Source organism: Culex quinquefasciatus, chromosome 3 (assembly GCF_015732765.1).
Source record: "Culex quinquefasciatus strain JHB chromosome 3, VPISU_Cqui_1.0_pri_paternal, whole genome shotgun sequence".
NCBI lineage: Eukaryota > Metazoa > Arthropoda > Insecta > Diptera > Culicidae > Culex > Culex quinquefasciatus.
Window position 1 is genome coordinate 197,392,480 of NC_051863.1, and position 24,789 is coordinate 197,417,268.

Here is a 24,789-nt window from a genome sequence, read left to right on the forward strand (position 1 = left end):
AGTAGGCCGTGCTGTCCATCAATCATCGTTTGGGTGTACTTTTTATTATTGGTGTCTCTAATTTGATTGAATTTAGCGACGGATCCTGGCCAAGCCGGTGGTGGTCAGTACTCTTCTGGACGCGGCCTACTTATCGGCAATGAATCATTGGGACTCTGTGTTTTGCCCATCTTGGGTGGTCGATAAGAATTGATGGAGTGCTATCAATCAAAATTGTGCTCGTTCAGTCCGATGGGTGGTCGATAAGATTCAAGTGCAATCTTTGGACTTTTTGTGTGTACAAGTGTGACAAGCTGACGCCAAACTTGCTCGACTTTATTTTGCAAACCCGTAAATTTCGAATACTTATCTACCAGATAAAAATGGAATCTAATACTCTTCTGTAAGCGCTTAAGTGACCTAGGTTAGGTGTTTAGGGAAGCTATCTTATCTCACGACTTCGATTAGCAACGGCAAGTCATCATGCTTAAAATATTCTCTCGGCTAAAACTTCACAAACATATATTTTTAGCCGTCCCAATTTTTAATAGCACGTTCAAAGTTGAATGCGGGAGAAAAAAATAATCAAATGGCCTCAGTTAAAAAACAAATAAGACCAGTTTATTTATGTTTACTGTAAAAAAAGAAAGAGTCTCACTCAGTTTTAAGTTAAGGATATAGGGGAACAGCTGACTCCATCGTGCCTCAATGTTGCCATATCAGCACTTTGACTTTCTATTACATCTTTTTCAACAGAAATCGAGTGATAAATAGCACAATAGGAAGTGAGCAATCAAGTTACTATCACAGTTTTACAAAAAAAAATAAATGGTGAAAATCAGCTAATTGAATAGAGTTAGGAACTAGTGCTTAACCTGCCAAACATACGAGAATGTCCCCTATATTGAGTATTCATATAATTCAAATTATTACTAAAATAACAATCCAGCATAACCCCTCGTTAACCCTACTACAAGCAAACGGCCTACTGAGACTAATTTGAAAATGCAAACCATTACGCTTGTAAATATCCAATCAATAACACTCTGCATCAGGTCGCCGCAGCATGGCCTGCTGCGCTAGCAGCGAAAAAGATGAGGCCAATTTCCCTGATTACAGTCGAGAACGACCGCTGAGCTGCCTGCCATGCCCTGTCCTGCTCAGGTCTTCAACTGCGTGTGCTCTCACTCGCAGTTGCAAAACCCATTCCACACCCGTCATTATCGATCATAAATCTGTGTTTTCTGCCCTTTTTATCGCTGTGCTGACTTGCTGAGACCGTCCCGTGCAGTGAAATGCAGTCGTCTAACTAGCTTTGACTAAACATGTACGCGAATGGATCTTGGCTGCACGCGACCAACATCAACACGGTTCAAACTGACTGAACAGAAGAAAATCATTTAACATGTGCTTGTGATTTTCGCTATCGCTCTCGATCTTAGCAAACCATCTACAGAGACTGATAGACGGCGGAGAGGAATTTCTCAGGTTACCATGGGTACAGAATCTACTGCAAACAGTAGGCCATCAGGCAGTTTCTCAACGCAACACTTCACAAGAAACGCACAGCCGTCGATGTCGACGACGGCGTGAACATAAATGATTAACCTCAATTGATGAATTAATTATTATTGGGTCAGCGAGATATGAGTTCTTAATTATCGCCAAACATATCAAAACGCAGCGCTGTACACAGACACAAAACACATGTACCGGAATGGCCAAGAACGGCCTGCGCGGCAAAAACGCGGACTGGGTGGACTTGACATGGCGTACTGCGATGTCCACAATCGAGTGCAAATTAGTTTCATAATTTGTATCGCGCGCGAGCAGTTCTCGATGAAAATTCATGACGCTGCAACAGAGAGCAAAAAAAATGCCAGAGCTTTTTCCCACTGCTGGGAATTTATGTTTGATTAACCTCACACTAGAATTGGAGTGGTAATATCCATGTTTGTTTTCCAAGACCACGCCGACGCCGGGGGGTGACGTACGGCGTGCAGTCTCCAGGTTGGGTGACAGAATTTGTTTAAATCCAAATGGTTATTGCACACAACCCCTTACTATAAATAGCAATAGCATGTTTTTTTGTTTGAAATATTGAAGCGTTTTAGCACTCTCATAAATTGGATAGACGACGGACGGCACACACACACAATTAATGCCGCTTGGACGAGCAGCTGAGCGAAATTATCGGCTTAATGGTTTGTTTGACCAAGAATGGGTTGAAGCATCAATTTGATGGAGGTTCTAAACAGTTTGGGCGTGTGAAATACTGCCCAAGAAAGACAGGAAACTGCAAATCAGCCATCATTTGCTCAATTATTAAAAAAAAGGTTTTTGTCTTTTCAGTCAAACGGATCAGTACACAAATTCATTGTGTTTTGATAAATTCTAATCGCTACGAATGCATTTTTGGATAAAATTTTAAAACAAATACTTTAAATTTGAATAACGTCATGATTCGAATTCCCGGACGCTTCGAAACCCGGACACCTCATTTTGTTTTATCCATTATTTGGATATAAGTTCGCATTATGAATGTCAAAACTGTTTTATTTGATGAAATCTAACATCAACTTTCATTTAAAGTTTTTTTGAACGCTGTAGTTAATGCCAAAACAATTATATAAAATAAAATTAAAAGTTGACCAAAAAGGGAAACATTTCACTGAAATATTTCATAGGCGTCCGATGCACCGGGAAGGCAAAGCAGAAATTTATGGGATTGATTTTCTTAAATTCTAACAAATTTTCATATAAAATATTGATTGTTTTGATGTAAACAGCTGATTTGAGACCTAAAGATTGCCTTTAACCAACATTTCAGTCCAAATTTGTGCGGTTCATAAGCAAAATCGAGTGTCCGGAATTCGAATCAGCTTTTATCAGTGTCCGGGATTTGAAGCACAACAAGTCATTTTAATTTTAAATTCTGATGAAAATTTGTTACAATAGACATGTTTTGCATGCATTCTCTTAAAACTGACTGTTTATACTACATTCTGATGATATTTCTACATTTTCAACTTGTTACATGGTTTTTTGCCAGCTATAACCAAAATGATATGCTACTAAGTATCCGGATTTCAAATCATGACGTTGCTTTGAACAAATTCAGTGGAGAAAAAAATACTAAATGATTTTTATCTTTTTAAAAGCATTTTATTAATAAGAATAATCTTCCAAATTTCCAAATTCTTTCCAAATTTAAGTGCCAAAAGTAGAACTATTCTTCCCTTGTTTGTATAATTTAGCCTAAGGAATTGAGCCAGAGAGTGTCACCTAAGACTTCCGAAAATTTCTCATTTTTCTTGTCATAGTTACTTCTCTCTTAAATATATAAGCTGCAAAATATCTGAAATTTCATAAAAATATATTTTTTTTTCTTAAGGTTTAATTTTTTTTATGCGATCCCTTGTATTATTTTTTTTTGTGATTTGTAAAATTTTATAAAAATATGATGAAAAAGAAAGATACTTATATTCATAATTTTTAATCAAAATCTTTTTTTTTTGTAATTTAGGGTTCTCGGAATTCTGTAGGCTTGAATAAAATATGCTTCAACATAAACATATTCGACTGATAAAAATGTATAATTAAAGACATTTTCGCTTCATTTTCTGACAAATAAAAAAGTCTTATGTCAGTTGAGACTTGCATTTTTTTTAATAACATGCACAAAGTTTTTCAAAAAGTGAACTTTACCCTCTTGGCAAGATTTATTATTATCTATAAAAAATTGCAGTCTTTTTATCAAGATTTGAAAACAACCGTTCCGTGCAATAATGTTCCACAGGGCGGTAATTGCACCCCGTGCTATACGTAATCAGCAATTGACGCGAAATAATTGCTATTCCCGAGTCGTTTGCGGGACTCTCGATCATCCCCGCTGAACCAACTGCGCATCATTTTCAGGTTGATAGTTGAGCTATACTTTGAATTTAATTCCTTACAGGTTATTTTGAACTGATTAAACCATCTTATCAGTTGAAAATTGCACTATTTTGAACCCTCCTAATCGTTCATTGGCAGCAATTAGTGCTGTCATTGCAAGAGTTAAAACTTTGTTATGCTTTCAATCAACCTAATGACAGCTCAATCGACAGTTTATTGAAAAAAATAATATTTCCACTCATCCCCCCAATTGACATTAATCTACCGACAAAGCAACTCCACCTAGAACTGCAATCGCCCATCAATTACTCCAGATCAGCCCGTCGCGTAGGAGAATCAAACAGTAGTAGGCCGTTGTGCGATGCTGAAATCCCCTTTCCCGGGCGATGCATTCGCGCCGTTAATTGACGTGATGAATTGCACGCTCCCAATAGGGCGCGCAGATCGTCGTGGAGCACTAGATCATCCTCCCTTCGTGTATATGCGCTACTGTCGCGGTAGACTTTCATTCAGATCCATCGGGTATCTTTGCTTGGGAGATGCTTGCCTACTAGGTTTGTTATAAATACAGGTTCCCTGATCACGTGGTTTAATTTTTTGTAACCCTTGGCTAATCAGAGTAATTTGTTCGAAACACTTTTTAACTCAGTTGACTAACTAGAGATAATCACGTTTACATCATCACACGTTGCATTGTATCGTGCAATGCTTCATTTATCAGATAGCGATCGCCGAGAACGGGAACGGCCGTCTGGGCTGGCAATTTTATTGTAACCCTGCTGCCTGTCAGCTAATAAGTCACAGTTGAATCGGGTGATTTATTAGACCGATTCATTCTAGGTTTAGATCCCGGAGCCTGCTACGTTCCAGCTTGTTAACAGAATAGAGCTGCAAGTTATTACCGTGGTTCAGTTTATGTAACGATGGCACAGTTTGCTTGAAATGTTTTGGCGAAGATGTGAATTTATGCACTTGAGTCAACTGAGATAAATGATCGAAATCATTTAATTTAAAATATATATAAGAAATATTCATTTCTCGGCCACCAACATGGATTTCAACTTGTTGAAAAGTCAATTAATTTTCCCTAAATGATTTACTTTTATATGCTCTAACTAGAAATCACCCTAAATCCCAAAGTCAGCTGACTTGCAAACAAATTACCCTTAATTGCTTCGAGCACGCAACCAGATCTGAGCTCGAAAATGGATTACCGCTTATGGGACTGACTGACTAAGCGCGCGCGATTTCATCAAAATCAGTCCCCCGGTTTTTTTCTATATCATAATTTAGTTAGAATAAACAACTCAGAAACAACCGCCATTAAACGACCACCTCGTGGCCCCAACCAACATGGCATATCATGGCTCATGTTTCTCATTATTTGTTTTTGTTATTCTTGTTTTTATACTGGGAAATGAAAATGTGCATGAAAAACGGCTTTCCGCGACATGAATGTCAAGGTCAGGGCCTCCCAACCAACCTGGGCCATGCAACGTGTCACACAGCAATGGGGTCATTCACCAACGGTTGAACACTTCCGTTCAACACTGTACACCAAGCCTCAAACTGGCAAACTACCCGAGCTGCCCAAAACAACGCTCAAATTTCCAACCTCACCGTTTTCGCCCTCCGCCAACAAACCCACTTTTGTCATATTTCAGTACATCCCCATGAACATGGCGATTTCAACGACTGGCCGCGGGAAACTGCCGCCGTAAACAAAGCTGAATCCATGTCATTACCTGGTTTAATTTGACGAGCGAACTTTATTTCCACCGTTTTTTTATTTTTATAACAGATGAAAACAAATCCTCCCCTAACCCGTTGTTGATGATGATCGTGATTACCTTTCCTGGTGCAAATAAAAAAACTAGCCTCTGAATAGTGTTCTGAACGCAGTGAATAAAACACGTTTCGGTAATTTCCGCCCTTCCGGTGATTCGGGCAGTCACGCCGGACAAGAGATGGGATGACCTTGGACAGTGGGGTGGAAATAGCTCGAATTCCACCGGAAACCGTCTAGCCGGCTAAGCAGGTAGGGGTTTCCCTTGGAATGGTGATGGTAATCGTTACATTCACGTGGAAAACTTTATGGATGCAACGTGATATGAGTGATGCTGGGAAGTTTGCGAAAGTGTGATTAAATTGTGTCAATATTAGGGTAAATGTTGTTTTAGATACAAAATGTTCGTTATACAGTTGGTTGTCAATATCTTAGAGACCATCGAGAAAGAATGGAGAGCATTTAAATAGCAGTATGCGCTGACCGGCAGTGAAATTAAGAAAAAGTATAAGCTTATCTAAGTCCTAAGTAGTAAAAAGAGATAGTCCTCACAAGTATTTTTTTTATCAAAAGTCGAAGAAAATGATTAGGTTTGACTCAAAAAAGATTTTTTTTGTTTCTCATTAGCTCATGGCATAGTCTTAATTGTAAGCTATACCTAAACCCTTCAAAAATATGATGTCAGTTTACATCATTAGTCATTTCCCCTTTGACATTTCCACACACAAAAATACACAACATCTTATACAACCGACATCAAACAAAACCATTTATTATCTGTGTTTTTCTTCTAATTGTGTACACCAACAGTAACGTGTCAATTCTCTACCTTACACACTACTGTTGATGCTACACTATTTACCACCCAAGTGGAGAATAAAGAGCCACGTCGCAAGAGTCATGTTCTCGCAAACGTTGAATTTCGACCCGGGTGTGTACTCTCAAACTCAAAAGTGTTTACATTTCCCGTCAGCACTACTTGTCGTCAGTTTGTTCTGTTAATATCCCGCATGAATATATTACGAAAAAAAAAATCCACCTTGACACTCACCTGCATCTGGATGCCATTTTCAGACAGCACACTTCCATCGTTTTACTTTCAACACCCCAAAATTGAATGGCACAGTTATTTCGCCAAACAAATGTCACAAAAACAAAACGAAAAATAATCCAAAATTCACTAATCACTTGGGCACGTTTTCGCGTTCATTGCGTTTCTCACACCCCCTCTCGAGGCCAAAACGCCACTTCCGGAAGCACCACCTAAAACGGGATGTTTTAATCGAGGCGTGTGTGTGTTTTGAAACAGTAACTTTCACTCAACTAACGTCACACCGTTCGACACATGTTTGGTTATCTTCCTTATGTTAAACAACGGCACCGCACTCAATCTTGCCGATCGCGTTATTTAGCCTAATTCAAAGCACGTGGCGCTTTGTACGGGTGTAATTCCTGTCCGTTTATTGTGATTCAAAGTGTGGTTTACTGAACTGGATTTCCGAACGCGTTTTGTGAATTCAAATTGAACTAATTGCTTCCTGCAACGAATGGTCGATGAATGGTTTGTTTATTGGGATCAGCTGATTTTTCGGATTGTTGCTTTTGGAGAAAATTAATTCCTACGGATTTCAATTATCACCCTTTTCCTAGATTTGAAACAAACAATTACTATGCTACCAAGTCAGTATCTGAAACATTCATAACTGAAAGGAAATTCAAAATCTCTATACAAGCACAAAAGAAACAATAATGTAACATACTATCTGGTATTATAAAAATTGAATTTAATAATTTCTACGGATATCTTCAAGATTCTTAAAATGAACTTATAAATTAAGAATCTTCTCAAGCTTTGAAAGCATTTACTTAAAACATATTCTGTTGATGATTTAGCATATTTAATATTTAAAAAAAACACGAGATACCGTAAATTTTGACAACTCTCGATTTGCATAATGTGCGAAATGGGCATCAAACAAGGCAAAATTTCGTACAGATTTTCAATGTTATAATTTTCACAAAATAATGTATTTTCTAAACGATATTCACATTTTCATGATTGAGCAATAAAAATTAAATATTTTGTAAATAAATCACTTTCCATCATCAGTTTGTCCATATCATTTTCCTTCAAATTTGGCAGCTGTTCATACAAAAATGGTTTGTGAAAATTCAAAAATCATCAAGAAAGAAAGTTGTAAAGTTGTAGGTTTAGACCAAGACTACATTAAAAAATATGCACAACAAAATTGCTTTACTATTAATATAACCTTTTGTCACTAAAAAAAGATTTTCACAAATACATTTTTTACATGTCTACGGATCATAAAATGTGATTTTTCAAAAGTAATTAAAAATATATTTTTGTTTATAAAATTTTGAAATTTTCGCAAAGAGCAGAGATTTTTTTAATAGAAAATTGGACCATTAGTTCTAGAGATGCAAGATGATCAAAAAACCTTTTTTCCTGTTTTTTAATATATTTAAGCCATATCTACAAAGTTCAAAAAAGAAACATGTACAGAATTTTCTCAGCATTTTGAAAACGTATTTTTAAGAAATGGGCAAACTTTGACTTTTCCAAAAGAATAACCTCAATGGCTATGCTATAACTTGAAAACACTACACTTCATCAAAATTAAATTGAAATAATTTGTAAATACAACCTTTTTTATACATTGAAAATTAAGAATAAAAATCGGTTGTTAAGGATTTAATTAAAAAAAATTTTAACATTGAAAATTGGACCATGAATTGCTGAGATATTGGCAAAAGAAAATGTGGAATTATATTTTAAAAACTTCAAGATTATTGTTTTTTTTATTCGAGCTTCAAACTTCAATGGAAATTTCTGAAGTCTTCGAAAAACCTTTTTTCAGGAATGGAAAATCATGGACACTATCGAAAAACGGATATTTTCTAGTAAATATAAAACTTTATGTTGCTATATTTAAAACTGTGCACTTTGTCAAAAAAATTTAAAGTACTTTTCGATTACAAATTAAATTTTACATAAAAAACTAAAGTCAAAATTGTATTGGCTATTGGCGGCAAAAATGTTGTCCGTGCTATGACTCAAAAGTTGCGGTTTTGTTGTCCCCTAAAAATAACAGATTTAGGAAATTACTGTTTTTTTTTGAGTTAATTTAGAGATCAGAAAAAAAAATTTCAGCGAACTTATTTTTGAATAGTCCTCATCAATACCTACAACCTTGCCGAAGACAGCCTTTAAAAGTTATAGATTTTCGAATATTTACGTATCACTTTTGTATGGATGCCACAAAATAACTACTTAGGTCATAGGAAAGGCCCCCCAAAGTTTGAACCACAGTATCAACTACTTCGTTGTGAAATTTTGAAATCATTTTATTATAAATAATCAAAATGTTATTAAAAAAACGAATGCAATTTTTTTAAATGTAATATTGAATAACATTATTAATTTAAAAACAAAAACATAAAAAATGGGTCTATAGAATTCTGAAATTTTACAACTTCATTGAAATTAAATTAAAAGTGCCTCCATCTTGACGTCTAAGAAGGAACATGGGAAGTAACATATTTCCAAATTACTGTTTAAAAAATCGAACGGAACCGATATGCTTTGATTTTATATTTATCGATACAAAAATCACCATATATTAGATATATAACTCTGAGTTGATCAATTTAAAAAAAAGAGAGAGCACACGATTTTGCATGAATTTACACAGAAGCTGAAATTCAAAACTATGTATTAACCCTTTCAGGCCTGAACTGTCAAAAAAGAGTAAATGATGGGAAAATGATTCTGAGGACCAACTTTCATGAACTTTGAGGTTAAGGTGTAACATTTTAGTTTATTTCTAAAAAAATATTGGTAAGGTTTTTTGATTTGAAGGCAAAAAATTAGTCCCGAATTGAAGGAAGTACCAAATTTGGACATGAAAAATCTATTGTCTATTTTTAAATCATGCGAGTAGGTAAATCAACTGTTAACATCAAAAAAACATTACAAGAAAAGATCGAGAAGATAATAAGAAGATATTCTAATGAAAAAAAAAGTTTCTAATTCAATCATTGATCTCCGAAAAATATTAGTTTCTAGCTAACCCACATAATCAATTGAATTAGTTACTTTGTGCATCATTCCATGACCTAGCGCGAGTTCAATTTCCAAAGTTTACCAAGTTAATACCAACAAGTCAGCCGTTCAACTCACTTTTAAAATCAACCGTCCCTACTCGTGACACGCACTGGCACTGATCCATAGAAACAGACCCAACCTCGTCATCATCTTCTCTCTGTGTGTCAGCCTCCCGGCATCCAATCAGTAACATGAAATCCAAACAAACAATCCCGCTAATTGTTTAAACACGTTTCTCCCAGCGCCCAGCGTGTTCTAACTGTGGCTGGGAAAATCTCGCTACAACAACTTTCCTTCGGTCACAAACAACAGTCAGTGTTTTGGTGGAGGGGGAGGGGGGGGGGGGGTAAATCTCGTTCCGGAGATCTGCTGTAGCGACACTTCTTTGGAGAGCCAACCAGACGTCTCTAGTACAAATAATTAAAAAGGCAATCTAAACATCATGAATCAATCATGAACACGGTATGGTTCTTTCATCTTGCGGGATAAATTTACCGAATTCTTGAATATTTTAGACGGACCGTCCTTGGGAGCTTTAATTGAACGCTGTACTTTGAGTGTTGATTAGCACTTTTTCGAGGAAATCCCGCGTGACATCATTTATGGCTTACCCCGCCGATTGAAGTGGCGCTTTTGAGTGGTTATTCAATATGGCAGAATCAAAACAACCGCATCGGCAACGAGTCAGCAGTTCTCGACGGAGCACATCTCACTTCTGAATGGCTCATTACATCAGCTGCTCTGAATTTGATACCGTCGTCGTCTGTGATGGGTGGCAGATTAGTCGTGATTTGATAGATTGATTGACGGAAATTTGAAAAATTCTTCAACTTATTAAAATTGGACTACTGGAACATTCCTAAGCTTCAACATTTAGCACCTCAGTCAAAGTCGTGACTTGTCCCGAGAAAGGCAATTAGGATCAAAACCCAAAAGTTTAATCAACCATTCATCAGAGGCTTATGATGACGTCGGACCCTCTTGTCTGCCAAATTCCATATCTTTCCACTCCAAAGCATTCAATAGGCCAGCTCAAGCACTTCACATCAAAAGCCTTGGGCAAACAAATCACGTGACGACGATGGAGGAGAACGGCCAGCAGCAGCCCAGATTGGAACTGCACAAGGGCGTTTTGCGCCGATCTCATAAATTAACCATAAAGCATGAAATTGAAATTTACTTTCGCCCTCCGAACTACCCTCGAGAACTCACTTTGCACTGACTCGAGAAGAGGACACAATGGGAGCCATCCCCGAACTACGTCCCTAAAGTTTCTCAGCACGTACTTTGCGAACTGCCCCCGAGGGAGTGCTTTACAGCTGGGTCGTGACTAGCCCGTTTCGTTACACTGTAGATGAAAGTGCATTGAGGCAGAGGGATGCTTCATCCTTGGCCCTGCAACAGCAGAGTTTGGGGGAGGAATATGAATGCGAAATGTGGTAGCAGATTCCATGGACGAACTGTCGAACTGAAGCCAAACGATGTTTGCGTTTGCTTCAAAGGGAATGCTTCGAATTGTGTGCCAGAAAGATCTGGACTGGTGGCTATATACATAGTCGAATAAGGCTGATCCACATTTTTTATTTTCCTAGAAGATATTTTCTGAAACATGTTTTAACAACCACCCTAATCCACAACCAAACATGAACTCAAATGCTTCATACTCGGTCCTTGAGGGAGACGAACTGGAATGTAGTATGTAATTCAAGTTCAAGGCTGTTGTTTGGTGCAGTTATGTTGTGCGAAGGTCAAGCTGTTTTTAAAGGTTTATTCATTGAGACCGCTGTTTGTATAACTTTATTTCAATTATTTAGAAAGCCTTATATCTATGCTTCTGAAAAACCTACATTGTATCTAATGTTCAGAGACTGAAGGTTGACGATTTCTAGGACTTTTACGGCAATGCCTTTAGTTGGAAGCTAGATCGTTAGTACAATTTTGAACATCGAAGTTTCAATGTCAAGTCTACCAAAACAAATCGACTTTGAAACCTATGAACTTATTCAATACATATTAGAATAATCAATTTGTATTTCCTGTAAAAAGTACTAAAGAATTAAAATCACTTGTGCAAGATCAGTTTCTAAAAAACATTATTTTTACAAAAATAATTTTCCTTGCCAAAAAAAATAAAAATGTTGACAAAACTTGCTTTATTCATAGTGTTTGTACTATTTTTTTAATATAAATCAAAATATAACAGAGCATTCCACAACTTTAACTATTGAGTATCTGAGCAATTCTCTACAAAACCGGCCGATTTCGACCATTTTTATTTTTTGTATTTTTTGATTTGGCTCAAACTTTGTGGGGGCCTTCCCTATGACCAAAGAAGCCATTTTGCATCATTAGTTTGTCCATATAAATTTCCATACAAATTTGCTGTTCATACAAAATGGTACGTATATATTCGAAAATCTGTAACTTTTGAAGGAATTTTGATCAATTTGTGTCTTCGGCAAAGTTGTAGGTATTGTTATGACTATTTAGAAAAATATACACGGAAAAAATTTCCCGATTTTTATTAACTTTTTTCACAAAAACTCAAATTCCCAAAATACGTATTTTGGTTTTCGAGATTTTGATATGTTTTAGGGGACAAAATCCGCAACTTTTGAGCTATAGAGAAACATGGTCAAAATCTGCCGCCGAGCTATGATTTTTGAAAAACTGGTGATTTTTGAAAAATCGAAATTTCATACATAAATTTTGACCTCATTTAATGCAAAATTGAATTTGCAATCGAAAAGATATGATTACCCGAAAGTTTACTTAGCTTTAGCTATTTGCAGTTTTTCAATTTTAAAAATAGTGACCATGAGTGACCATTTCCAAAATATTTTTTTGAAAGTTCAGAAAATTTGCTATAAAATTGTCTAAAGACATTGAAGATTGTCTGGTTGCTGAGATACAGGGCTTAAAGAAAGAAACAGAAGTTTTCTGTCTCACCAAACAGCCCACCATTTTCTAATGACGATATCTCAGCAATTAATGGTCCGATTTTCAATGCTAATACATGAAACATTTGTGAAATTTTCCGATCTCTTCGAAAAAAATATTTTGAAAAAAATTAAATCAAGACTAACATTTTAAAAAGGCCAAACTTTGAATATTATGCCCATTAAAAATGCTAGTATTGATTTAATTTTTTTCAAAATATTTTTTTCGAAAAGATCGGAAAATTTCACGAATGTTTCATGTATTAACATTGAAAATCGGACCATTAATTGCTGAGATATCGTCATTAGAAAATGGTGGGCTGTTTGGGTGAGACTTAGAAAACTTCAATTTTCGTGTTTCTTTTTCTTTAAGCCGCTGTATCTCAACAACCAGAGGTCCAATCTTCAATGTCTCTTAGACAATTTTATAGCAAATTTTTTGAACTTTTCAAAAAAAATATTTTGAGAAATGGTCACTCATGGTAACTATTTTTAAAAATCGAAAAACTGCAAATATTTCGCTGAAATCAAACTTTCGGTGGCTTTATCTTGAAAACGGAGCCCTTTATCAAAAAATCTGTAAAGTACTTTTCGATTGCAAATTCAATTTTGCATTAAAAAATGAGGTCAAAAAAATTTTATGTATGAAATTTCGATTTTTTCCAAAAATCGCCAGTTTTTCAAAAAATCATAACTCGGCGGCAGATTTTTTGACCATGTTTCTCTATAGCTCAAAAGATGCGGATTTTTGTCCCCTAAAACATATCAAAAAATCTCGAAAATCAAAAAATATGTATTTTGGGAATTTGAGTTTTTGTGAAAAAAAGTTAATAAAAAAATCGGGAAATTTTTTTTTCCGTGTACCAATTTTTTTCTTAATAGTCCTTAACAATACCTACAACTTTGCCGAAGACACCAAGTTGATCAAAAAATTCCTTCAAAAGTTACAGATTTTCGAATATATACGTACCATTTTTGTATGAACAGCTGCCAAATTTGTATGGAAATTTATATGGACAAACTAATGATGCAAAATGGCTTTTTTGGTCATAGGGAAGGTCCCCACAAAGTTTGAGCCAAAACAAAAAATACAAATAAAATCCATTTCCGGTTTTGGTAGAGAATTGCTCATCTCTTTAATCTTTTACTGCCATTTTTATAAATATGTTTTTCCGTGCTCAGGAAGTTATATTGAGACCGTTTGTTTTAGGAAAAACTTACTTGTTATTTTTTTCATTTACTTTCGGTATTTTCATAAGCATTTATCTTGTTCACTCCTTGTTTTTATTAGTAGTTATAGAGGCCTATCTTATGCCTAATTGCTGTTTTTTTATAATTTTCCAGTTACTTTTTTCCAACTTCTAGATTTAAATTCACATTTACAACAAAACTGTTTTTGCGCTATATTTGAAATTTGGGAAACTTTTTAAACGATTAACTGAAAGATAGACTCGATAGTCAATTTAAAAACATCCGGCTTGGAGAAAAATCATAAATTCAATCATATATCGATAACTTGGAACAAGGTAGCCACACATCCAAATTTTATGGAATATTGGAAAAAAGAAACCTGAAAAATAACAGGGTGGCCACTCAAATCCCATTTTCCCGAATTAGCGACTTTTCCAGAACCTGAAATAATAGGAATTTCTCACCCAAAAAATGATTGCAAAAACTGTTTATGAAAAAGTGAACAAATACCGCCGAACATAAATAATATAAAATAAAACTTTGGTTAAAATGGGAACGTTAGAATGGGTAATATTCAATATTTGGCTCTTTTAAAATGTTAGTCTCGACTTAAAAATTTTCAAAATATTTTTTTCGAAAAGATCGGAAAATTTCACGAATATTTCATACTTTAACATTGAAAATCGGACCATTAGTTGCTGAGATATCGACATTATAAAATGGTGAGTTGTTTGGGTGAGACTTAAAAAACTTCAATTTTCGTGTTTCTTTTTCTTAAAGCGACTGTATCTCAGCATCCCGAGGTCTAACCTTCAATGATTCTTAGACAAATTTATAGCAAATTTTCTGAACTTTTCAAAAAAAGAATTCAGAAATGGTCACTCATGATCACTATTTTTAAAAATCGAAAAACCTGCAAATATTTAGCTATAGTAAAACTTTCGGTGGCTATATCTTGAAAACAGAGCTCTTTATCAAAAAATCTGTAAAGTACTTTTCGATTGCAAATTCAATTTTGCATTAATAAATAACGTCAAATTTGTTTTAGCATGAAATTTTCAGGTAAAAATGTTGTATCAAAACGACTGGTTCTTCAATTTGCCCCGTCCTACTCCATGTTTTTTTTTAAATAAAATTGAGGTTGTAGTTAGACAAACTCATTGAAATGCACTTATTTTTTATTATTTTGTTTTTCTTAATTTTCAATGTTGAAGCATGTTTTTACATAAAATTTTGGCTTAAAATATACCCATAAATAAAAAAAAACAAGGAATCCTGTTTAAAAACCTATTATCAGCTAATCTCATTAAAATTGTTTCCAAAGAACTATAGAAAGCTGTTTTTTTGCGATTTGAATCTATTTTTATATGATAGTTAAATAACCTTCAAAACATTTCAAAATTTCATTAAAAAAACATATTTTGGCTTTAAAATTAATCCAAACTTCAATTGTAATGCCATATCCAGAACCAAACTAACGTAAAACGACCCCATTTGGAGGGCTACTCACTTCCTCATCCAAAATTTACGACCCATTGTGTGAGGAAAGTGTTTGCTCACGATTCCGCCAAAGCGAAAAGGCAAACTTAAATTTTTATACCAATTTTACGATCGCCCGGAATGTGTCCAAAAGTACCAATATTGTGCATCACAATAAAAAAAGGAGCCAAGGGGGAAGGGTCACAGCTCACAACATCACTCAAAATGATGAAGACGACCCGGGGACGCGGGTCAAGTGACGCTGTTTGACCGGATGATGCGAAGATTAAATAACCAGAAAACCGGCCGGCACGTTCTAGAGACTTTTTTTTTTGAGAGGTGTGTCTTATGGCAGATTATGGCCCGAAGCAGCACTTCTTCAGAGTGGTCGTCGTCGTCATCCAAAAACCGCAAAGTAGCGCTTTGTCGTATTTGCATATAAATTTTTGTTGGGGGAATCGAAAAATAAACGGTGTTAGTCATACTTTTGAAAACGAAAATCGAAGAAGGCTTGTCCAACTTGATTGGCAGTTTGAACAGGTGTAACGCGTGGAGCGCAATCGATCTAGCAGGCTATGACAGAACTGATCGCCCCGTTATCTGGCAAGGTAGATCTGCGCGCGCTACGACCAGAATCAGAGCCTGCTGTGTGGAACAAGCCACGTCTGCGTCTCCGTCAACGTGTACTTGCCATATGAGTAAACTAACTAGATTGTTGTGCGAGGCAGTAACTCAATTACTGCCTGATAAGATCGCACAAAAACGGCTCGCAAGAATGTCTGTTTGGTTAGTCTAATTGTTCGAGGTGAATATTGTCGTAATATGAAGCTGTAATGACTTGCTTTGAATGGGATGTTTTGAACATAGGGACAAACAATTTTAATTTAAAATCGATTTATAATTTCTAAAGTCTTGTCTTTCAGTGTACTCAATATGCTAATTGAAATTCAAATAGGCAGACAAGCTTATCGCGGTACGTGTGATGTTCACGAGGTAATTGTTAAGCAACTAGTGAGCTCCATTACTTTAGATATCTTATATGAATCTATATGTAAATAGACATCAATCAAACCGCCAATATTCTGTGATTTTTAAGAATTTGTTATTGATTCACATTTGCATAGTTCAATTTATAATTTTCCGGATGTTGTAAAATTTATGATAAAAGTTTAATAATTAACATAAATTCCACCTTTTTCCCGGAAATTAAGCTCCACCCAGCGGCATTTCCCGGAAAGTTTCCAATCCTTTTCTTGTCTTTCAAGCACCTTTTCCCAAACTCAAGGAGACAAAGGCAGATGAAGAAGAGGTAGGCAATTTCCTGCAACAAACAGCCACTCTTTTGCAGTTTTCCCTTTGGCCGGGAGGAAAATTACCGCTTTTGTTCTCTCCCCCCACACGCACACACAGGCTCTTAACAAAGTGGCGGAAGGATTTTTCCGCACTTTGCATGTCTAAAGCGTGGGAGAGGTGAAGGCTCAGTCACTTGACTTGAATGAAGTTGCCAGACCAGGATGGCTTACTTTTTTTGTATTAAGAATTAGAGGGAGGCTTTTTGGATTCCGCCCAGAAGGAGTCTGGAACGTGCCCAAAGCGTTTTTTTTTTCTCTTCGGAATAAATTGCCTTGCAAAGTGAAGAGGAACTTCATTTTGCCGTGTTTGTTTGTCTTCCTTTCAGCAATTATTTTTTTGATTTTTTGTGGAAACGAGAAAACTTTGCGGTTCAAAAATATGGAAATTCAAAAATGGCAATCACTAGTTATGAACCTGCTGGCAGGTGATTTTGGCTTATTGACAGCTTCTTTATTGGAAAAGTTTTCAGCAGAAACATCGTGTCGACACCAAGGTGTTTCGCCCAAACTTTAATCCATTGCTTAGTCACTTGACGTTCGTTAGGAAACTGCGGTGTAATAAAAAAGCATTTCGAGAAACAGGAAAAAATCGTCTCTGTCGGAGAATTTGCCCCCTTCTCAAGCTGAGCAAAGAAATGAGGGAAGAAAACGGCCAAATTAGAATTAATTACCCGAAATGACTGCTGACTGAGTCGCGGCGACTGGGGGAGTGTTTAATAATGCGCCAATAAAGAAGACGATGAACATGAGAGGAAGAAGACACAAAATACAAAAGCATGCATTCCATTTACCAAAAATAGTGAAATAAACGATTGACCTTGGGTGGTGGACACAATACACAAAACACACACCAGAAATTCTGTGGAAGAATCGTAAAAAAGAACGACCCACAGCGAGCCGCCGCTGCCAGACTAATCCCATTTAGTCAAAGACAGCAAGCCAGACTAGCGCGGATCCGATAATCGAGTTCTCGCGTGTGCACCCCGGAGTCTTCCCGAAAGTCTGCTAATGTGGCAAAATCTAAAAAAGATGGCACTTAACATCATCCACAAATCACGGCTGACGGGGGACGTTTTGGGGAGTTTGATGAGTTCACACTCGGGCATAAGTCACTCAGAACATACTTACAAAAGGACAGATTTTTTTTTAAATATTATAATTTTTTTATTAGTAGATCGAGTAAAGTAAAAGTAATTTTTATTATTGTCAAAAATTAAAGAGTTTCGCAATTTTTTTTCGTTTTGATACAACTTCGAAAAAAAATGTTTCAATTAAAAGTAGTGCCCACATTTCTATTATTTTTTAAAACAAAAGGTAACATCAAGTGCCAAGAAAATTACTTAACCCTGTACAACCCAACCTCGGACTTCGATCCAAAAATTCACAAAAAAAAAATTCAAACATTTTTACATCATTAAAAGTTTTGGCATGAAGAACGCACCAAATTAAAAAAAAAGGGTTCAAAATTTGATTTGATCCATGTGACTTTGGCAATGTTTTTGAAAATGGCATTTTTTGAGTCAACTTTGGCTTACTTTTTCATTAACAATTGGGTAACCCTCCGCCAACTCACACAGCAATTGCCCCGACCCCCTTCGATTTGCGTGAAACTTTGTCCTAAGGGGTAACTTTTGTCCCTGATCACGAATCCGAGGTCCGTTTTTTGTTATCTCGTGACGGAGGGGTGGTACGACCCCTTCAATTTTTGAACATGCGAAAAAAGAGGTGTTTTTCAATAATTTGCAGCCTGAAACAGTGATGAGATAGAAATTTGGTGTCAAAGGGACTTTTGTGTAAAATTAGACGCCCGATTTGATGGCGTACTCAGAATTCCGAAAAAACGTATTTTTCATCGAAAAAAACACTAAAAAAGTTTTAAAAATTCTCCCATTTTCCGTTACTCGACTGTAAAAAATTTTCAAACATGTAATTTTATGGGAAATTTAATGTGCTTTTCGAATCTACATTGTCCCAGAAGGGTCATTTTTTCATTTAGAACAAAATTTTTCATTTTAAAATTTCGTGTTTTTTTCTAACTTTGCAGGGTTATTTTTTAGAGTGTAACAATGTTCTACAAAGTTGTAGAGCAGACAATTGCAAAAATTTTGATATACAGACATAAGGGGTTTGCTTATAAACATCACGAGTTATCGTGATTTTACGAAAAAAAGTTTTGAAAAAGTTGGTCGTCATCGATCATGGCCATTCATAGTCACCCGCGACAGACACGGACGACGAAACAAAGAGAAACGCAAAAAGTAACTTTTTCAAAACTTTTTTTCGTAAAATCGCGATAACTCGTGATGTTTATAAGCAAACCCCTTATGTCTGTATATCAAAATTTTTGTAATTGTCTGCTCTACAATTTTGTAGAACATTGTTACACTCTAAAAAATAACCCTGCAAAGTTAGGAAAAACACGAATTTTTAAAATGAAAATTTTTGTTCTAAATGAAAAAATAACCCTTCTGGGTCAATATAGATTCGAAAAGAGCATTAAATTTCCCATAAAATGACATGTTCCAAAAAAATTTACAGTCGAGTAACGTAAAATGAGAGAGTTTTTAAAACTTTTTAGTGTTTTTTTTTTGCGATGAAAGATAGGTTTTTTTGGAATTCTGAGTACGCCATCAAATCGGGCGTCTAATTTTACATAAAAGTTCTTTTGACACCAAATTTCTATCTCATCACCGTTTCAGGCTGCAAATTATTGAAAAACACCTCTTTTTTTGCATGTTCAAAAATGGAAGGGGTCGTACCGCCCCTCCGTCACGAGATATCAAAAAACGGACCTCGGATTCGTGATCAGGGACAAAAGTTACCCATAAGGACAAAGTTTCACGCAAATCGAAGGGGATCGGGGCAACTGCTGTGTGAGTTGGCGAAGAATTACCCATAATTATTCAATAGAAAATTTAAAAGTGTTAAAAAACCAAATTATTGGCTGTGATTTTTTTAACAAATTGCTCTTTTAAAATCAGCTAAAAAATACCCAATAATGTTATAGAAAACTTCTTGATTTACAATTTTGCCTTCTGGATAATTATTTGTTGTCCCTCTAATGCCAAAATGGCTGTTAGTAAAATAAAATTAACGAATTTTAAAAAATTCCTATGAAAACTACATTTTATCCTTTTCATCACTATTTTAGCGTCCTTAAGTTTACATCAAAGTCATTTTTTCTATGTTTTGATGAAAACACCTTTAAGAAATATTTAAAAATATAAATTTATTTTGATATAATTTATAAACGGTTCTACAGTTTTTTGGTCAAACTAAAAAAAAAAGATTTTGATGTAATAATTGCGAGTAATTTAAAACGCTTTTCTTCTTAATGGTGTTTACTCTTACGGTAAAATCATTAAAAAATAATGACATGAAAATTGCTGCAATAAAAACTATGTACGATGTTTGGAAGTTAATTATTGAAAATTTTGTTATAAAACGGGAAAAATTAAGGGTAATTTGTTTTGATGATCATTTCGAAAAAAAATCAATTCCAATTAATTTTTTTAAAGTTTTCTATGTTGAGTAACATGACAAACCAAGCTTACAAAAAAAAATCCTACCCTTCATTTTGTAAATTTAACCAAGCAAAAACCTGAACGAAACTTAAAATACGTACTCTTAAAATTTATATTCAAACAAGTCATAAAAAAATGATATGACAACAAAATTGAAAATTTTAAGCTTACATGAGATGCATGAAGCAACATCATAAAATATTTCAATAAACCGCATAACATAACATCATCTCGCATTTTCCAACATGTAAATATTTGCACGAACGGCAAGTCACATAATAAAACATTCATCACCAAATCCCAAAACAAACATAACCATCATCGCATCCAAATCCGCAGAAGAAAGAGTCTGTGATCGATTGATGTTTCTGCTGCTGCTGATTCTGTCCTTTTGCGTCTTCACCGCCCGAAGTGTCTTCTCCGTTCTTCTTCTTATCAAACACACATGCTCCCAAAACCGTGACAACACCGAATGTGTCTGACCATCAACACCACTCGCGCGAGCCAATCATCGTCTCTTCAGTCACACTTTTGTGGACAAGAGAGAGATTGTTTGGTGAACCACAATAAACAAGAAGGGAAGAAAAAATCAACAAACAATATGGTTTCACTGTCAGGATCGTTGCCTGCTTTTTTTGGAAGCAATTTTCATCACAATTACACTCGTGTCATATTTGCTTGTGCATTTTCAAACTGAACTTTTTTTTTCCTTGCTTCATGACGAATAAATTTCCATTTGATCTATCCTGACGGCACCAGGTGGGCAAACACACAGAACACACAGCTTCATTTCAACACCCACGTGGCAGGTGCAGTACGAGCACGCAAGCTTTCCCAACCTCACACAAGGCCTGAACTTTAAAATTTGCTCCAATGGAAAATTCTAACACACCTAAAAAAAAGCACAAATTTTGTTTACGATGCGCCCGGCCTTCCTTGAAAAGGGTCATAAATAAGACACTCTATCGAGGTTCTGCATAGGGAAGGATACAGACGGCACAGCACAACACAACACAACAAACCGAATCCTGGTTGGACTGGTGCCAAACAGCCCGCGAGAATTTTCCTCCCAAGCCTCGCGCAAAAAAAGGAAAAAAAAAAAGTTCTAACACAACCCACCGGAAAAGCTTCGTTTTTCGCGCGCGACAACTCCCGCCAAAACACACCTGCAGCGGACCAATGCTCGACGAGCACTGAACTGACACGCTGACTAGCAGAACAGTGAGTGCGGCAAACGACGACGTCGCGACGCCCAAGCAGGAGCTCTCTCGGCTGCTGATAATGCTGGAGACAGGTTTTGCGCGCGCTGTGGAACTCTCTCTCTCTCGGTCTCACCGTGCGCCATCGAAGTAACCCTTGGCTTCATCATTTCAATTCAATTCAATTCGGTTTTATTGGTGAATAATCAAGATACAATGAGTTATTTTGAAGTGCATAACAGAGTTTTGGAGTTCCTTACAGCTGTGTGTTGCATCATAATCCATTTAGGAACAATTATTTCTTTAACTAAGGCACTAGCAAGAGTAAGAAAAAACTATAAAAAAAACTTACATGGCTTCATCATTTCACGTGCTCGCATTGTGATTGTTTTTCTTCATGTTAAATTTGCATGATATCATATCAAAAAATTGGAACATGCAACATTCGATAGTTTTCAATTCTTTTTAAATCTTTCCAAAATTAAAATTAAATCTGTTCTAAATGCATCAAAATTTAATATTAACGTTCGATTTTAATCTATTCAATAAAATTTATACATTTTCAATTCTGTTTTATCATATTTTAAAAACATACCTGATATTATTATTTTAATAGCCAAACTTGAGACATTTTAACCCTCCAAAACCCGACTCTGCCCCTAGAAGAAATTCATTCTAAAAAATCGCCTAATATGTAATATCTATTTAAAACCCAATTTTATTTTTAATTTAACCAATTTTAAAATTCAAAAGCAACTAGACAACTCATAAATTTTGAGAAAATCTTAAGTTTAATAATTTTATTAGAGAATTTTTCAGAGGTCAACTTTTTGTGTCAAAATAAGTATTAAGAAGATAATTTAAGTTTTTTGATTTTGATTTTTTTTAATCTTGTTATGATCTGGATTGTATAGGAAATTCTCTAGCTATTCCACTAGTAAAACTTGTTTGTTTTTAAACGATAAGGTCATTGCAAGACGAATAGTTACAGAATTTTTGTATTTTAAATAATAAAGGTCTATTAGATGATACTTTGAAAAACTCATTTTTATTCTTACAATACAATTAGCAACTAATTGTACGATTTTTAATGTTCAAAAACGAAAATTATTGCGAATTTCCTCAGCTATTTGAATTCGCTATTTTCAAAAAAAAACGCCTTTTTCATCACAGAATTTCAATAACTAGAAAATTATGCATTTTATAAAAAAAATGCTTTAGTTTCACATCACTTAGAGACGGCGATTTTAGCGAATTGCAGAATGGATTTTGTCAAGTGTACCAACAAGAAAGCCATGCCATCCTAGCTTCACCAAGCACCATAGGCAAGGAAAAGGATTTGGAAATCGGGAGTGCTGATGGCCCCTTTTTAAGAGAATAAGGGAAAATCTCCCATACGTTTCGCATGGAGTATAACCGTTTTTGGGAAAGGGTAGGGCTTAGGATACGCTCTAAGCAAGCGCTCTGACCATTCTGCAAAACACAAAGATATAAAAAAAAATACTTTCATAGTTCAAATTCAATTTTACTTTCAAAATTCCTCTTTTTAAATATCTCAAAATTTAGTTTTCCACATTTCTTAAAAATCCTGTATTTTACAAAAATGTGTAACTCCGTGTAAATATTTTGTAACTATTTCTGTTGTCACATTATATCTAAAAACGTAAAAAAAATATTTTTTTTGGATCTTTGACTTTTTAGGATAAAAAATAAAATTAAAAAATGTGGTATTTTTGATAGCGTGCATCTTTTTTTCTGAATTCTACGAAATGGGCTAAAAATTCCTCTTAATATTAGTGCGTCCATCCCGGGAATTCCCAGGACAAAAATCTAGGGATTTTCCGTAATTCGGGAATTCCCGAATCCCGGAATTTTTGATATTTTGTCCCGGGAATTCCCGAAATTGAAAAAAATATCATTTTTTGGTGTTGTGGAAATAGATGAACAGTTGAATACTTAGTAATCGATAATATTTTTACAGCATTAGCAAATTTGTATTCGGCATTTATCAACATTTATTTGGCTTATAACCTTCGGGAAGTCGCGTGTTTTCGCCTTTCTTTCAAGTGCCCTTACAAACTGTGTACAAAGTACACGTACGCGACTGCCGGTGGGATAAGGGAAAATAATTAAAATTTTAATTAACGGATCCGCAAAATGCCTAGCACTACGTTCAATGATGATTTTAAACTTGAAAAAAAATCATATTTTATTATTTTTTTTTCAAGCATCGGCATCTGGGGCAATTTAGGACGATAGTAACGAATTAAGACAGCATAATGTTCTGATATTTTTTTAATTAACAAAACAATTAGTACACAAATTTTCAAATTTATTTCTCAGCTTTTCTAAAATTTTATATTTTGCATTTACATTTCTCATTTTATATGTTATCGTTTCTTGTTTTTTTAACAGTTTCAATGATTTTTTTAGCTTTTGTGGTCATTTCATATAAAAAACTATTAAATTATATTAATAAGAATATTGTGATTATTATTATGAAATAATTTGAATAACATTGGATTAAAATTTATGATACATTAAACATCCAAAGCATAACAAAGTACAAAAAACAAACATTTTTAATATTTTTAAAACTAACTAAAAACTGCTGTTCTTGTTCAGATTGAAGTAAAGATTATCACCAATTAACAGTATTGAGCTAATTCTATTATTGTAAGCTTGAAAAACATAACAAATTTAATAAAAACATATATTTTATGACTGTTTAAAAAATTTCCCGGGATTTGAAAAATACTTTTCCTGTTTCCCGGGAAATTCAAAACCCGGGAAAATTGGACGCCCTACTAACGATACAAATATGATAAAAAAAACTACTATTGTGGGCATAGGGAAGGCTACCACAATGATTGAAGCGAATCAAATCAAAATCCAAAAATAAATTTTCATAAAAAAAATTGGAGTATGGCTACTAAGTTGTTATTAAACTCTAAAATATATCAGATCCAATTTTTTTTTTCAAACTTTGCAAAAAAAAAATTGTGTGACTATTTTGCAAAGTAAGGCAGCTATCTTAAGAAGGATAGACTTTTTTTTTAATTTCAGACTACATTCATAGTTGATTTGATATAATATTTCTAAAAAATGATAATTGTAAAATTTACTATTTATATAATTTAAAACTCAAAAATACATCAAAATTCTTTATTTTTTGGCTTTAAATATTTTCATTTTTTGGCATTTTATATTTTCCCCCAAAGAGTTCCAAAACAGAGAACCGAGAGAAAGAGTACCTTAGTTTTTGCATGTGAGAGAGTGGTAGAGATATCTCGCGAATCGTGACAAGCATACAAGTA

The 24,789-nt window shown here is 35.0% G+C and overlaps 1 protein-coding gene across 5 annotated transcripts in view; it reads right to left on the bottom strand.

Moving 5' to 3' along the window:
• The window catches only part of LOC6031134, a 34,603-nt gene extending 13,110 nt beyond the window's left edge, over positions 1-21,493 (bottom strand). Inside the window, exons 1-2 of one of the 5 annotated variants that reach the window (XM_038266200.1) lie at positions 21,393-21,493; positions 6,714-6,925 (exon numbers count right to left, since the gene is read on the bottom strand). In XM_038266200.1, coding sequence (XP_038122128.1) covers positions 6,714-6,751 — 38 coding nt within the window. In that variant the 5' untranslated portion in view covers positions 6,752-6,925; positions 21,393-21,493. Of the gene's footprint in view, positions 1-6,713; positions 7,519-21,383 lie in introns of those variants that run through there. The other 4 variants (XM_038266201.1, XM_038266203.1, XM_038266205.1 and 1 more) reach the window with 4 other exon arrangements.
• Positions 21,494-24,789: the final 3,296 nt, after the last annotated feature.